The sequence below is a fragment of the Aquarana catesbeiana genome, linkage group LG02 (assembly GCF_042186555.1).
Source record: "Aquarana catesbeiana isolate 2022-GZ linkage group LG02, ASM4218655v1, whole genome shotgun sequence".
NCBI lineage: Eukaryota > Metazoa > Chordata > Amphibia > Anura > Ranidae > Aquarana > Aquarana catesbeiana.
Genome location: NC_133325.1, coordinates 35,769,483 through 35,784,462, shown reverse-complemented (window position 1 = coordinate 35,784,462; position 14,980 = coordinate 35,769,483). Strand labels below are relative to the sequence as shown.

Here is a 14,980-nt window from a genome sequence, read left to right as displayed (position 1 = left end):
GGGGGAAAGGGTGAATATTGGGGGGGGGGTAGGTGAAGGGTGAATGTTGGGGGTAGGCGAAGGGTAAATGTTGGGAGGGGGAGTAGGTGAAGGGTCAATGTTTGGGGGGGGGGGGGGGGGGAGTAGGTGACGGGTAAATGTTGGAGGATAAGTAAAAAGGTAAACGTGGGGAAGGGGGGAAAGGGTCAATGTTTGGAGGGAGGGAAAGGGTGAATATTGGGGTGTGGGTGAAGGGTGAATATTGGGGGGTAGGGTCAATGTTGGGGTAGATGAAGCATAATTGTTGGGAGGGGGGGTAGGTGAAGGGTAAATAGTGGAGGGTAGGTAAAAAGGGAAACGTGGGGAAGGAGGGAAAGGGTGAATATTGGGGGGGGTAGGTGAATGGTAAATGTTAGGGGTAGGTAGGTGAAGGGTCAATGTTGGGAGGGGAAGTAGGTGAAGGGTCAATGTTGGGGGTAGACGAAGGGTAAATATTGGGGGAGGGGTAGGTGAAGGAGTAGGTAAAAGATCAATGTGGAGGGTAGGGAGAAGGGACAACGTTGGAGGGTAAAGGGGAAGGGTCAATGTTGGGGGTAGGTGAAGGGTAAATGTTGGAAGGGAGAGGGAGGAGTAGGTGAAGGGTAAATGTTGGAGGATAAGTAAAAAGGTAAACGTGGGGAAGGGGGGAAAGGGTGAATATTGGGGGGTGGGTGAAGGGTGAATGTTGGAGGTGAGGGGAAATGTTGGGGGTAGGTGAAAGGTCAATGTTAGGAGGGGGGAGTAGGTGAAGGGTCAATGTTGGGAGGGGGGGGAGAATAGGTGAAGGGTAAATGTTAGAGGATAAGTAAAAAAGGTAAACGTGGGGAAGGGGGGAAAGGGTCAATGTTGGGAGGGAGGGAAAGGGTGAATATTGGGGGGTAGGGGGAAGGGTCAATGTTGGGGTAGGTGAAGCGTAATTGTTGGGAAGGGGGGGGGGGGGAGTAGGTGAAGGGTGAATATTGGGGGGGGGGTAGGCGAAAAGGGAAACGTAGGGAAGGAGGTGAAGGGTGAATATTGGAGGGGGGAGGTGAAGGAGTAGGTAAAAGATCAATGTGGAGGGTAGGGAATAGGTCAAAGTTGGGGGGGGGGGGGTAGGTGAGGAGTCAATTTTGGGAGAGGGGTGAGGGGTCCATGTTGGAGGGGGGTAGGTGAAGCGTCCATGTTGGAGAGGGGTAGGTGAAGGGTCCATGTTGGAGAGGGGTAGGTGAAGGGTCCATGTTGGAGAGGGGTAGGTGAAGCGTCCATGTTGGAGAGGGGTAGGTGAAGGGTCCATGTTGGAGGGGGGTAGGTGAAGGGTCCATGTTGGAGGGGGGTAGGTGAAGGGTCCATGTTGGAGGGGGGTAGGTGAAGGGTCCATGTTGGAGGGGGGTAGGTGAAGGGTCCATGTTGGAGGGGGGTAGGTGAAGGGTCCATGTTGGAGGGGGGTAGGTGAAGGGTCCATGTTGGAGGGGGGTAGGTGAAGGGTCCATGTTGGAGGGGGGTAGGTGAAGGGTCCATGTTGGAGGGGGGTAGGTGAAGGGTCCATGTTGGAAGGGGGTAGGTGAAGGGTCCATGTTGGAAGGGGGTAGGTGAAGGGTCCATGTTGGAAGGGGGTAGGTGAAGGGTCCATGTTGGAGGGGGGTAGGTGAAGGGTCCATGTTGGAGGGGGGGGTAGGTGAAGGGTCCATGTTGGAGGGGGGGGTAGGTGAAGGGTCCATGTTGGAGGGGGGGTAGGTGAAGGGTCCATGTTGGAGGGGGGGTAGGTGAAGGGTCCATGTTGGAGGGGGGTAGGTGAAGGGTCCATGTTGGAGGGGGGTAGGTGAAGGGTCCATGTTGGAGGGGGGTAGGTGAAGGGTCCATGTTGGAGGGGGGTAGGTGAGGGGTCCATGTTGGAGGGGGGTAGGTGAGGGGTCCATGTTGGAGGGGGGTAGGTGAGGGGTCCATGTTGGAGGGGGGTGGGTGAGGGGTCCATGTTGGAGGGGGGTAGGTGAAGGGTCCATGTTGGAGGGGGGGGTAGGTGAAGGGTCCATGTTGGAGGGGGGGTAGGTGAAGGGTCCATGTTGGAGGGGGGGTAGGTGAAGGGTCCATGTTGGAGGGGGGTAGGTGAAGGGTCCATGTTGGAGGGGGGTAGGTGAAGGGTCCATGTTGGAGGGGGGTAGGTGAAGGGTCCATGTTGGAGGGGGGGTAGGTGAAGGGTCCATGTTGGAGGGGGGGTAGGTGAAGGGTCCATGTTGGAGGGGGGTAGGTGAAGGGTCCATGTTGGAGGGGGGTAGGTGAAGGGTCCATGTTGGAGGGGGGTAGGTGAAGGGTCCATGTTGGAGGGGGGTAGGTGAAGGGTCCATGTTGGAGGGGGGTAGGTGAAGGGTCCATGTTGGAGGGGGGTAGGTGAGGGGTCCATGTTGGAGGGGGGTAGGTGAGGGGTCCATGTTGGAGGGGGGGTAGGTGAGGGGTCTATGTTGGAGAGGGGTAGGTGAGGGGTCCATGTTGGAGAGGGGTAGGTGAGGGGTCCATGTTGGAGGGGGGTAGGTGAGGGGTCCATGTTGGAGAGGGGTAGGTGAGGGGTCCATGTTGGAGGGGGGTAGGTGAGGGGTAAGTGTTGTGGAGTATATGAAGGGAGGCACAGGTCGAATGTTAGTATAGGGATAGGTGACAGTTGGAGGACGAAGGTGACATGAATGCAGGTTTTTGGTGTCTTGGACTGACCTCTCAACCAATCAGATTCTTTGCTACATAACTAGAACAGGAACCAAGTGCCGGGACCCCGGTGATAATCCGTGTAGGACGGGAAATGTCGTAGTCATGACAGTATCTATAGAAAGCCTCTGTGCAGCAGACAAGGCAAATGTAGACATTTCCAGCAATACCTGCAAAGTATTTCCAGCCCAACTCAACGTTCCAATGAAATCAGCAAAACACTCCAGGAGCATCAAACCAAAGAACATACAGAGCCTGTTTGTTTTCTTTAGAAAGCAGCCCCAGCCTGAGTAGAAAAGTCTGTCTGCTGCCAGCATGTTGTAGAGAAGGACTCTTGTGCTCAGTGTGGAAGCAGCGGACTCTCTGCAGAAGTCCGACAACCTCCTGCTGAGTCAGAGCTCTCTATTCAGGTGGGAACATTTACTAATGAGGAGGGATGAAACCCCCGACACCCTGAGCAAGGGACCTTCTATGCAGCATGCTGGCAGGGGAGAGGCTTTTCTACTCAGGCTGTGGCTGATATCCAAAGTATCAATGAGACCATTTCACAGACCCGACACCAACAACATCCACTCTGATCATCCCGGATCATTCCTGATTGGTGGAGGTTTCCTGGAAGCCGGCAGACATCTCTTTATCTGTGATGGGTGGAGGAATGGAGGACACACCGATAGGATTGATTGCTATGGGCAGTACAATCATTTTATATACAACTCACATCACATCTCTGTATATAGACCTGAGATAACGGGATCTACTCCGGATCTGTCACCGCCACTCTGTATATACAGGGGGGGCAGGGGGGGTTCCTCTGGTTGGATCTGCCAGCTCCCTCCCTGCCCCGGGAAGTGATCCGGAGATCCAATTGGACCAAAAAGGCAACCAGTCTACAAAGGCAGCAACTGTGCGGAATATGGATTCATGTTCTGAGGAAGAAATGTATTCTCTATGAGGAAGCCGACAGACAGATCCCCGACTGACAGCAAAGACATGGAACAGACAGAATACACCGATCTGTCATCACCTGATCCCTACACTACCATCCCTGATCTGTCATCACCTGATCCCTACATTACCATCAGATCCCTACATTACCATCAGATCCCTAAACTACCATCAGATGCCTGATCTGTCATCACCTGATCCCTGTACTGCCATCTGTCACATATTCTGTAATTACCTGATCCCTACACTACCATTAGATCCCTACACTGATATCAGATCCAAACTCCCTTATCAAATCCCTAATCAGTAATCACACCACTACCACATCCCAATCCCTCATCATACTCCCCTCCGTGTGTAATTATTGGATCCCTCTGATCACTGACCTCTTATCAGATCCCATCTCCTGATCCCTATTCTATATCATCAGGTCTCATCTCCTGATCCCTATTCTATATCATCAAATCTCATCTCCTGATCCCTATTCTATATCATCAGATCCCATCTCCTGATCCCTATTCTATATCATCAAATCTCATCTCCTGATCCCTATTCTATATCATCAGATCCCTCTGAGCTCCTCACATTCCATCATCAGATCCCAAAGTCACGATCTCCAGTTTATCAGATCTTATCAGATCCCTGTCCTGTTATCACCTCTTGTCCTTTTATCAGATCCCTACATTGTTATCAGATCCCTACATTGTTATCAGATCCCTACATTGTTATCAGATCCCTACATTGTTATCAGATCCCTACATTGTTATCACACCATTGTGTCATTATCACATCCCTTGTAGTATTATTATCATATCTTTTATTATATTCTCTGTAATTGTTGGATTATCTCTCTGATCTCATCACTGACCTCCAATCCTCCAATCACATCACATCTCATATTCCTGATCCCTCATCACATCCCACTGATCCCACTACTATTATTACATTCCAATCAGAAGATCCCTGATCTGTAATCATCCCCAATATCAGATCCCTCATTATACTCCCCTCCATGTGTAATTATCAGATCCCTACCCTCTGATCACATCTCATGTGATCCCTATTCTATATCATCAGATCCCATCTCCTGATCCCTATTCTATATCATCAGATCCCATCTCCTGATCCCTATTCTATATCATCAGATCCCATCTCCTGATCCCTATTCTATATCATCAGATCCCATCTCCTGATCCCTATTCTATATCATCAGATCTCATCTCCTGATCCCTATTCTATATCATCAGATCCCATCTCCTGATCCCTATTCTATATCATCAGATCCCATCTCCTGATCCCTATTCTATATCATCAGATCCCATCTCCTGATCCCTATTCTATATCATCAGATCCCATCTCCTGATCCCTATTCTATATCATCAGATCTCATCTCCTGATCCCTATTCTATATCATCAGATCCCATCTCCTGATCCCTATTCTATATCATCAGATCCCATCTCCTGATCCCTATTCTATATCATCAGATCCCATCTCCTGATCCCTATTCTATATCATCAGATCCCATCTCCTGATCCCTATTCTATATCATCAGATCTCATCTCCTGATCCCTATTCTATATCATCAGATCTCATCTCCTGATCCCTATTCTATATCATCAGATCCCATCTCCTGATCCCTATTCTATATCATCAGATCCCATCTCCTGATCCCTATTCTATATCATCAGATCCCATCTCCTGATCCCTATTCTATATCATCAGATCCCATCTCCTGATCCCTATTCTATATCATCAGATCCCATCTCCTGATCCCTATTCTATATCATCAGATCCCATCTCCTGATCCCTATTCTATATCATCAGATCTCATCTCCTGATCCCTATTCTATATCATCAGATCTCATCTCCTGATCCCTATTCTATATCATCAGATCTCATCTCCTGATCCCTATTCTATATCATCAAATCTCATCTCCTGATCCCTATTCTATATCATCAGATCTCATCTCCTGATCCCTATTCTATATCATCAGATCTCATCTCCTGATCCCTATTCTATATCATCAGATCCCATCTCCTGATCCCTATTCTATATCATCAGATCCCATCTCCTGATCCCTATTCTATATCATCAGATCCCTCTGAGCTCCTCACATTCCATCATCAGATCCCAAAGTCACGATCTCCAGTTTATCAGATCTTATCAGATCCCTGTCCTGTTATCACCTCTTGTCCTTTTATCAGATCCCTACATTGTTATCAGATCCCTACATTGTTATCAGATCCCTACATTGTTATCAGATCCCTACATTGTTATCACACCATTGTGTCATTATCACATCCCTTGTAGTATTATTATCATATCTTTTATTATATTCTCTGTAATTGTTGGATTATCTCTCTGATCTCATCACTGACCTCCAATCCTCCAATCACATCACATCTCATATTCCTGATCCCTCATCACATCCCACTGATCCCACTACTATTATTACATTCCAATCAGAAGATCCCTGATCTGTAATCATCCCCAATATCAGATCCCTCATTATACTCCCCTCCATGTGTAATTATCAGATCCCTACCCTCTGATCACATCTCATGTGATCCCTATTCTATATCATCAGATCCCATCTCCTGATCCCTATTCTATATCATCAGATCCCATCTCCTGATCCCTATTCTATATCATCAGATCCCATCTCCTGATCCCTATTCTATATCATCAGATCCCATCTCCTGATCCCTATTCTATATCATCAGATCTCATCTCCTGATCCCTATTCTATATCATCAGATCTCATCTCCTGATCCCTATTCTATATCATCAGATCCCATCTCCTGATCCCTATTCTATATCATCAGATCCCATCTCCTGATCCCTATTCTATATCATCAGATCCCATCTCCTGATCCCTATTCTATATCATCAGATCCCATCTCCTGATCCCTATTCTATATCATCAGATCTCATCTCCTGATCCCTATTCTATATCATCAGATCTCATCTCCTGATCCCTATTCTATATCATCAGATCCCATCTCCTGATCCCTATTCTATATCATCAGATCCCATCTCCTGATCCCTATTCTATATCATCAGATCCCATCTCCTGATCCCTATTCTATATCATCAGATCCCATCTCCTGATCCCTATTCTATATCATCAGATCCCATCTCCTGATCCCTATTCTATATCATCAGATCCCATCTCCTGATCCCTATTCTATATCATCAGATCTCATCTCCTGATCCCTATTCTATATCATCAGATCTCATCTCCTGATCCCTATTCTATATCATCAGATCTCATCTCCTGATCCCTATTCTATATCATCAAATCTCATCTCCTGATCCCTATTCTATATCATCAAATCCCATCTCCTGATCCCTATTCTATATCATCAGATCCCATCTCCTGATCCCTATTCTATATCATCAAATCTCATCTCCTGATCCCTATTCTATATCATCAGATCCCTCTGAGCTCCTCACATTCCATCATCAGATCCCAAAGTCACGATCTCCAGTTTATCAGATCTTATCAGATCCCTGTCCTGTTATTACCTCTTGTCCTTTTATCAGATCCCTACATTGTTATCAGATCCCTACATTGTTATCAGATCCCTACATTGTTATCAGATCCCTACATTGTTATCAGATCCCTACATTGTTATCACACCATTGTGTCATTATCACATCCCTTGTAGTATTATTATCATATCTTTTATTATATTCTCTGTAATTGTTGGATTATCTCTCTGATCTCATCACTGACCTCCAATCCTCCAATCACATCACATCTCATATTCCTGATCCCTCATCACATCCCACTGATCCCACTACTATTATTACATTCCAATCAGAAGATCCCTGATCTGTAATCATCCCCAATATCAGATCCCTCATTATACTCCCCTCCATGTGTAATTATCAGATCCCTACCCTCTGATCACATCTCATGTGATCCCTATTCTATATCATCAGATCCCATCTCCTGATCCCTATTCTATATCATCAGATCCCATCTCCTGATCCCTATTCTATATCATCAGATCCCATCTCCTGATCCCTATTCTATATCATCAGATCCCATCTCCTGATCCCTATTCTATATCATCAGATCTCATCTCCTGATCCCTATTCTATATCATCAGATCCCATCTCCTGATCCCTATTCTATATCATCAGATCCATCTCCTGATCCCTATTCTATATCATCAGATCCCATCTCCTGATCCTATTCTATATCATCAGATCCATCTCCTGATCCTATTCTATATCATCAGATCTCATCTCCTGATCCCTATTCTATATCATCAGATCTCATCTCCTGATCCCTATTCTATATCATCAGATCCCATCTCCTGATCCCTATTCTATATCATCAGATCCATCTCCTGATCCCTATTCTATATCATCAGATCCCATCTCCTGATCCCTATTCTATATCATCAGATCCCATCTCCTGATCCCTATTCTATATCATCAGATCCCATCTCCTGATCCCTATTCTATATCATCAGATCCCATCTCCTGATCCCTATTCTATATCATCAGATCTCATCTCCTGATCCCTATCATCTCCTGATCCCTATTCTATATCATCAGATCTCATCTCCTGATCCCTATTCTATATCATCAAATCTCATCTCCTGATCCCTATTCTATATCATCAAATCCCATCTCCTGATCCCTATTCTATATCATCAGATCCCATCTCCTGATCCCTATTCTATATCATCAGATCCCATCTCCTGATCCCTATTCTATATCATCAGATCCCTCTGAGCTCCTCACATTCCATCATCAGATCCCAAAGTCACGATCTCCAGTTTATCAGATCTTATCAGATCCCTGTCCTGTTATCACCTCTTGTCCTTTTATCAGATCCCTACATTGTTATCAGATCCCTACATTGTTATCAGATCCCTACATTGTTATCAGATCCCTACATTGTTATCACACCATTGTGTCATTATCACATCCCTTGTAGTATTATTATCATATCTTTTATTATATTCTCTGTAATTGTTGGATTATCTCTCTGATCTCATCACTGACCTCCAATCCTCCAATCACATCACATCTCATATTCCTGATCCCTCATCACATCCCACTGATCCCACTACTATTATTACATTCCAATCAGAAGATCCCTGATCTGTAATCATCCCCAATATCAGATCCCTCATTATACTCCCCTCCATGTGTAATTATCAGATCCCTACCCTCTGATCACATCTCATGTGATCCCTATTCTATATCATCAGATCCCATCTCCTGATCCCTATTCTATATCATCAGATCCCATCTCCTGATCCCTATTCTATATCATCAGATCCCATCTCCTGATCCCTATTCTATATCATCAGATCCCATCTCCTGATCCCTATTCTATATCATCAGATCTCATCTCCTGATCCCTATTCTATATCATCAGATCCCATCTCCTGATCCCTATTCTATATCATCAGATCCCATCTCCTGATCCCTATTCTATATCATCAGATCCCATCTCCTGATCCCTATTCTATATCATCAGATCCCATCTCCTGATCCCTATTCTATATCATCAGATCTCATCTCCTGATCCCTATTCTATATCATCAGATCTCATCTCCTGATCCCTATTCTATATCATCAGATCCCATCTCCTGATCCCTATTCTATATCATCAGATCCCATCTCCTGATCCCTATTCTATATCATCAGATCCCATCTCCTGATCCCTATTCTATATCATCAGATCCCATCTCCTGATCCCTATTCTATATCATCAGATCCCATCTCCTGATCCCTATTCTATATCATCAGATCCCATCTCCTGATCCCTATTCTATATCATCAGATCTCATCTCCTGATCCCTATTCTATATCATCAGATCTCATCTCCTGATCCCTATTCTATATCATCAGATCTCATCTCCTGATCCCTATTCTATATCATCAAATCTCATCTCCTGATCCCTATTCTATATCATCAAATCCCATCTCCTGATCCCTATTCTATATCATCAGATCCCATCTCCTGATCCCTATTCTATATCATCAGATCCCATCTCCTGATCCCTATTCTATATCATCAGATCCCTCTGAGCTCCTCACATTCCATCATCAGATCCCAAAGTCACGATCTCCAGTTTATCAGATCTTATCAGATCCCTGTCCTGTTATCACCTCTTGTCCTTTTATCAGATCCCTACATTGTTATCAGATCCCTACATTGTTATCAGATCCCTACATTGTTATCAGATCCCTACATTGTTATCACACCATTGTGTCATTATCACATCCCTTGTAGTATTATTATCATATCTTTTATTATATTCTCTGTAATTGTTGGATTATCTCTCTGATCTCATCACTGACCTCCAATCCTCCAATCACATCACATCTCATATTCCTGATCCCCTCATCACATCCCACTGATCCCACTACTATTATTACATTCCAATCAGAAGATCCCTGATCTGTAATCATCCCCAATATCAGATCCCTCATTATACTCCCCTCCATGTGTAATTATCAGATCCCTACCCTCTGATCACATCTCATGTGATCCCTATTCTATATCATCAGATCCCATCTCCTGATCCCTATTCTATATCATCAGATCTCATCTCCTGATCCCTATTCTATATCATCAGATCCCATCTCCTGATCCCTATTCTATATCATCAGATCCCATCTCCTGATCCCTATTCTATATCATCAGATCCCATCCTCCTGATCCCTATTCTATATCATCAGATCCCATCTCCTGATCCCTATTCTATATCATCAGATCCCATCTCCTGATCCCTATTCTATATCATCAGATCCCATCTCCTGATCCCTATTCTATATCATCAGATCCCATCTCCTGATCCCTATTCTATATCATCAGATCCCATCTCCTGATCCCTATTCTATATCATCAGATCCCATCTCCTGATCCCTATTCTATATCATCAGATCCCATCTCCTGATCCCTATTCTATATCATCAGATCCCATCTCCTGATCCCTATTCTATATCATCAGATCCCATCTCCTGATCCCTATTCTATATCATCAGATCTCATCTCCTGATCCCTATTCTATATCATCAGATCTCATCTCCTGATCCCTATTCTATATCATCAGATCTCATCTCCTGATCCCTATTCTATATCATCAGATCCCATCTCCTGATCCCTATTCTATATCATCAGATCCCATCTCCTGATCCCTATTCTATATCATCAGATCTCATCTCCTGATCCCTATTCTATATCATCAGATCTCATCTCCTGATCCCTATTCTATATCATCAGATCTCATCTTCTTATCCCTATTCTATATAATCGGATCCCTCCTCATATTCTATGTAATTATCGGATCCCATAGTCCGCTCCCTGTCCCGTTATCCAATCATCAGAATTCCTCCGATGTCGGTCAGTCGTACGATCAGTCTATGGGTCGGTCGGTCGGTGGTACTCACGCGGTCGGGCTCTGGCTTGTGTGTTGGCGGCGATGCATAGCAGAGAGATCGCACCGATAAGGACTGCCATCTCCCGGATCTCCCCGTACATCCTTCCCGGTACACTGCGAGCGGAGCCCGGACTACCGATCCCCCCCCGACCACACACTGCACGAGGAGCTCCCCCTACAGGACCGACCCGGCACTGACCGCCTCCGATCACTGAGAGCGACACTCCGCGAGTCCGACTATAAGAGCTCTGCCTGGGAGAGACAGCGTGACACCAAGACGTCAGGACCGGGGAGAGGGCGACACCTACAGGAGCACACCGGAACTACACTTCATATACTCAGAACACAGATATCCTACAACCTACATATACACCGATAACAGTGACATCCCACACACTGATATCCTATACACTGATAACACAGATAACCTATACACCGATACCACTGACATCCACACACTGATATCCTATACACTGATAACACAGATAACCTATACACCGATACCACTGACATCCCACACACTGATATCCTATACACTGATAACACAGATAACCTATACACCGATACCACTGACATCCCACACACCGATATCCTATACACCGATAACAGTGACATCCCACACACTGATATCCTATACACTGATAACACAGATAACCTATACACCGATACCACTGACATCCCACACACTGATATCCTATACACTGATAACACAGATAACCTATACACCGATACCACTGACATCCCACACACCGATATCCTATACACCGATAACAGTGACATCCCACACACTGATATCCTATACACTGATAACACAGATAACCTATACACCGATACCACTGACATCCCACACACTGATATCCTATACACTGATAACACAGATAACCTATACACCGATACCACTGACATCCCACACACCGATATCCTATACACCGATAACAGTGACATCCCACACACTGATATCCTATACACTGATAACACAGATAACCTATACACCGATACCACTGACATCCCACACACTGATATCCTATACACTGATAACACAGATAACCTATACACCGATACCACTGACATCCCACACACCGATATCCTATACACCGATAACAGTGACATCCCACACACTGATATCCTATACACTGATAACACAGATAACCTATACACCGATACCACTGACATCCCACACACTGATATCCTATACACTGATAACACAGATAACCTATACACCGATACCACTGACATCCCACACACCGATATCCTATACACCGATAACAGTGACATCCCACACACTGATATCCTATACACTGATAACACAGATAACCTATACACTGATAACACCGATATCCTATACACTGATAACAGTGACATCCCACACACTGATATCCTATACACTGATAACACAGATAACCTATACACCGATACCACTGACATCCCACACACTGATATCCTATACACTGATAACACAGATAACCTATACACCGATACCACTGACATCCCACACACTGATATCCTATACACTGATAACACAGATAACCTATACACCGATACCACTGACATCCCACACACCGATATCCTATACACCGATAACAGTGACATCCCACACACTGATATCCTATACACTGATAACACAGATAACCTATACACCGATACCACTGACATCCCACACACTGATATCCTATACACTGATAACACAGATAACCTATACACCGATACCACTGACATCCCACACACCGATATCCTATACACCGATAACAGTGACATCCCACACACTGATATCCTATACACTGATAACACAGATAACCTATACACCGATACCACTGACATCCCACACACTGATATCCTATACACTGATAACACAGATAACCTATACACTGATACCACTGACATCCCACACACTGATATCCTATACACTGATAACACAGATAACCTATACACCGATACCACTGACATCCCACACACTGATATCCTATACACTGATAACACAGATAACCTATACACCGATACCACTGACATCCCACACACCGATATCCTATACACCGATAACAGTGACATCCCACACACTGATATCCTATACACTGATAACACAGATAACCTATACACTGATAACACCGATATCCTATACACTGATAACACAGATATCCTATACACTGATAACACAGATATCCTACATATACACTGATACCACTGACATCCCACACACTGACAACACCGATATCCTATACATAGGTGTGCGCAGCCTATTGCATTAGGGTGTGCACCCTTAAGCTCAAACACACATGCATGTGTATGTATCTACATATATATGACTCTGGAACATTGATCTCCCTGCCGGCACAGTGAAAGAGAAGAGCATAGACACTTTTCTTATGGCAGAGCCGATAAGAGGGAGATCTTTCCCATGTTCCTGCTGCTACACAGAGCGATAACATTAATGTGCATGGGGTGATTAGGGTGTGCCTGGGCACATCCGGCACACCCTGTGCGCACGCCTGTGATCCTATATACTGATAACACTGACATCCCATACACCGACATCCTATACACCAATACCACTGACATCTCATACACCGATATCCTATACACTGATATCCGATACCACCCGCATCTCACACACACCAACATCCCATACACCGATAACACCAACACCATCCCATACACACCAACACCCCCCGACACCTTACACACACCAACACCTCACACCCCCCCCCAACACCTCACACACACACACACACACACACACCGACACCCCCCCCCCAACACCTCACACACACACACACCGACACCTCACACCCCCCCCCCAACACCACACACACCAACACCTCACACCCCCCCCCCCCCCAACACCACACACACACACCAACACCTCACACCCCCCCCCCAACACCACACACACACACCAACACCTCACACACCCCCCAACACCACACACACACACCGACACCTCACACCCCCCCCCCCAACACCACACACACACACCAACACCTCACACCCCCCCCCCCCAACACCTCACACACACACACACACACACACACACACCGACACCCCCCCCCCAACACCTCACACACACACACACACCGACACCTCACACCCCCCCCAACACCACACACACCAACACCTCACACCCCCCCCCCCAACACCACACACACACACCAACACCTCACACCCCCCCCCAACACCACACACACACACCAACACCTCACACCCCCCCCAACACCACACACACACACCAACACCTCACACCCCCCCCCCCAACACCACACACACACAAAAACACCTCACACCCCCCCCAACACCACACACACACACCAACACCTCACACCCCCCCCCCCAACACCACACACACACACCAACACCTCACACCCCCCCCCCCAACACCACACACACACCACGACACCTCACAGCCCCGACATCCCACCCCCCCCCAACACCTCACACACACCACCCCGACACCTTACACACACCGACACCTCACAGCCCCGACATGGTTGAGAAACCCTCTGCAGTGAGTTGGAACGCCTCCATAACTCTGGGGAGAGCGAGCAGAAACATTCTTACTGCTTCCAGATGTAGTATTAGAGGCGGGTGTACAGAGACCGGAGACAGATGTAGTATTAGAGGCGGGTGCACAGAGACCAGAGACAGAGGTAGTATTAGAGGCGGGTGCACAGAGACCGGAGACAGAGGTAGTATTAGAGGCGGGTGCACAGAGACCGGAGACAGATGTAGTATTAGAGGCGGGTGCACAGAGACCAGAGACAGAGGTAGTATTAGAGGCGGGTGCACAGAGACCGGAGACAGAGGTAGTATTAGAGGCGGGTGCACAGAGACCGGAGACAGATGTAGTATTATAGGCGGGTGCACAGAGACCGGAGACAGAGGTAGTATTAGAGGCGGGTGCACAGAGACCGGAGACAGAGGTAGTATTAGAGGCGG

At 46.3% G+C, this 14,980-nt stretch overlaps 1 protein-coding gene across 2 annotated transcripts in view; it reads right to left on the bottom strand.

Annotated features, from left to right (window-relative positions):
- Nucleotides 1-11,289, bottom strand: part of CHRDL2 (chordin like 2) — a 120,396-nt gene extending 109,107 nt beyond the window's left edge. For both annotated transcript variants that reach the window (XR_012241447.1, XM_073612764.1), the window contains exon 1: nucleotides 11,064-11,289. Coding sequence is in view for 1 of the 2 variants with exons in the window: in XM_073612764.1 (XP_073468865.1) it covers nucleotides 11,064-11,154 (91 nt within the window). In the remaining variant the exon portion in view is untranslated. The remainder of the gene's footprint in view (nucleotides 1-11,063) is intronic.
- Nucleotides 11,290-14,980: the final 3,691 nt, after the last annotated feature.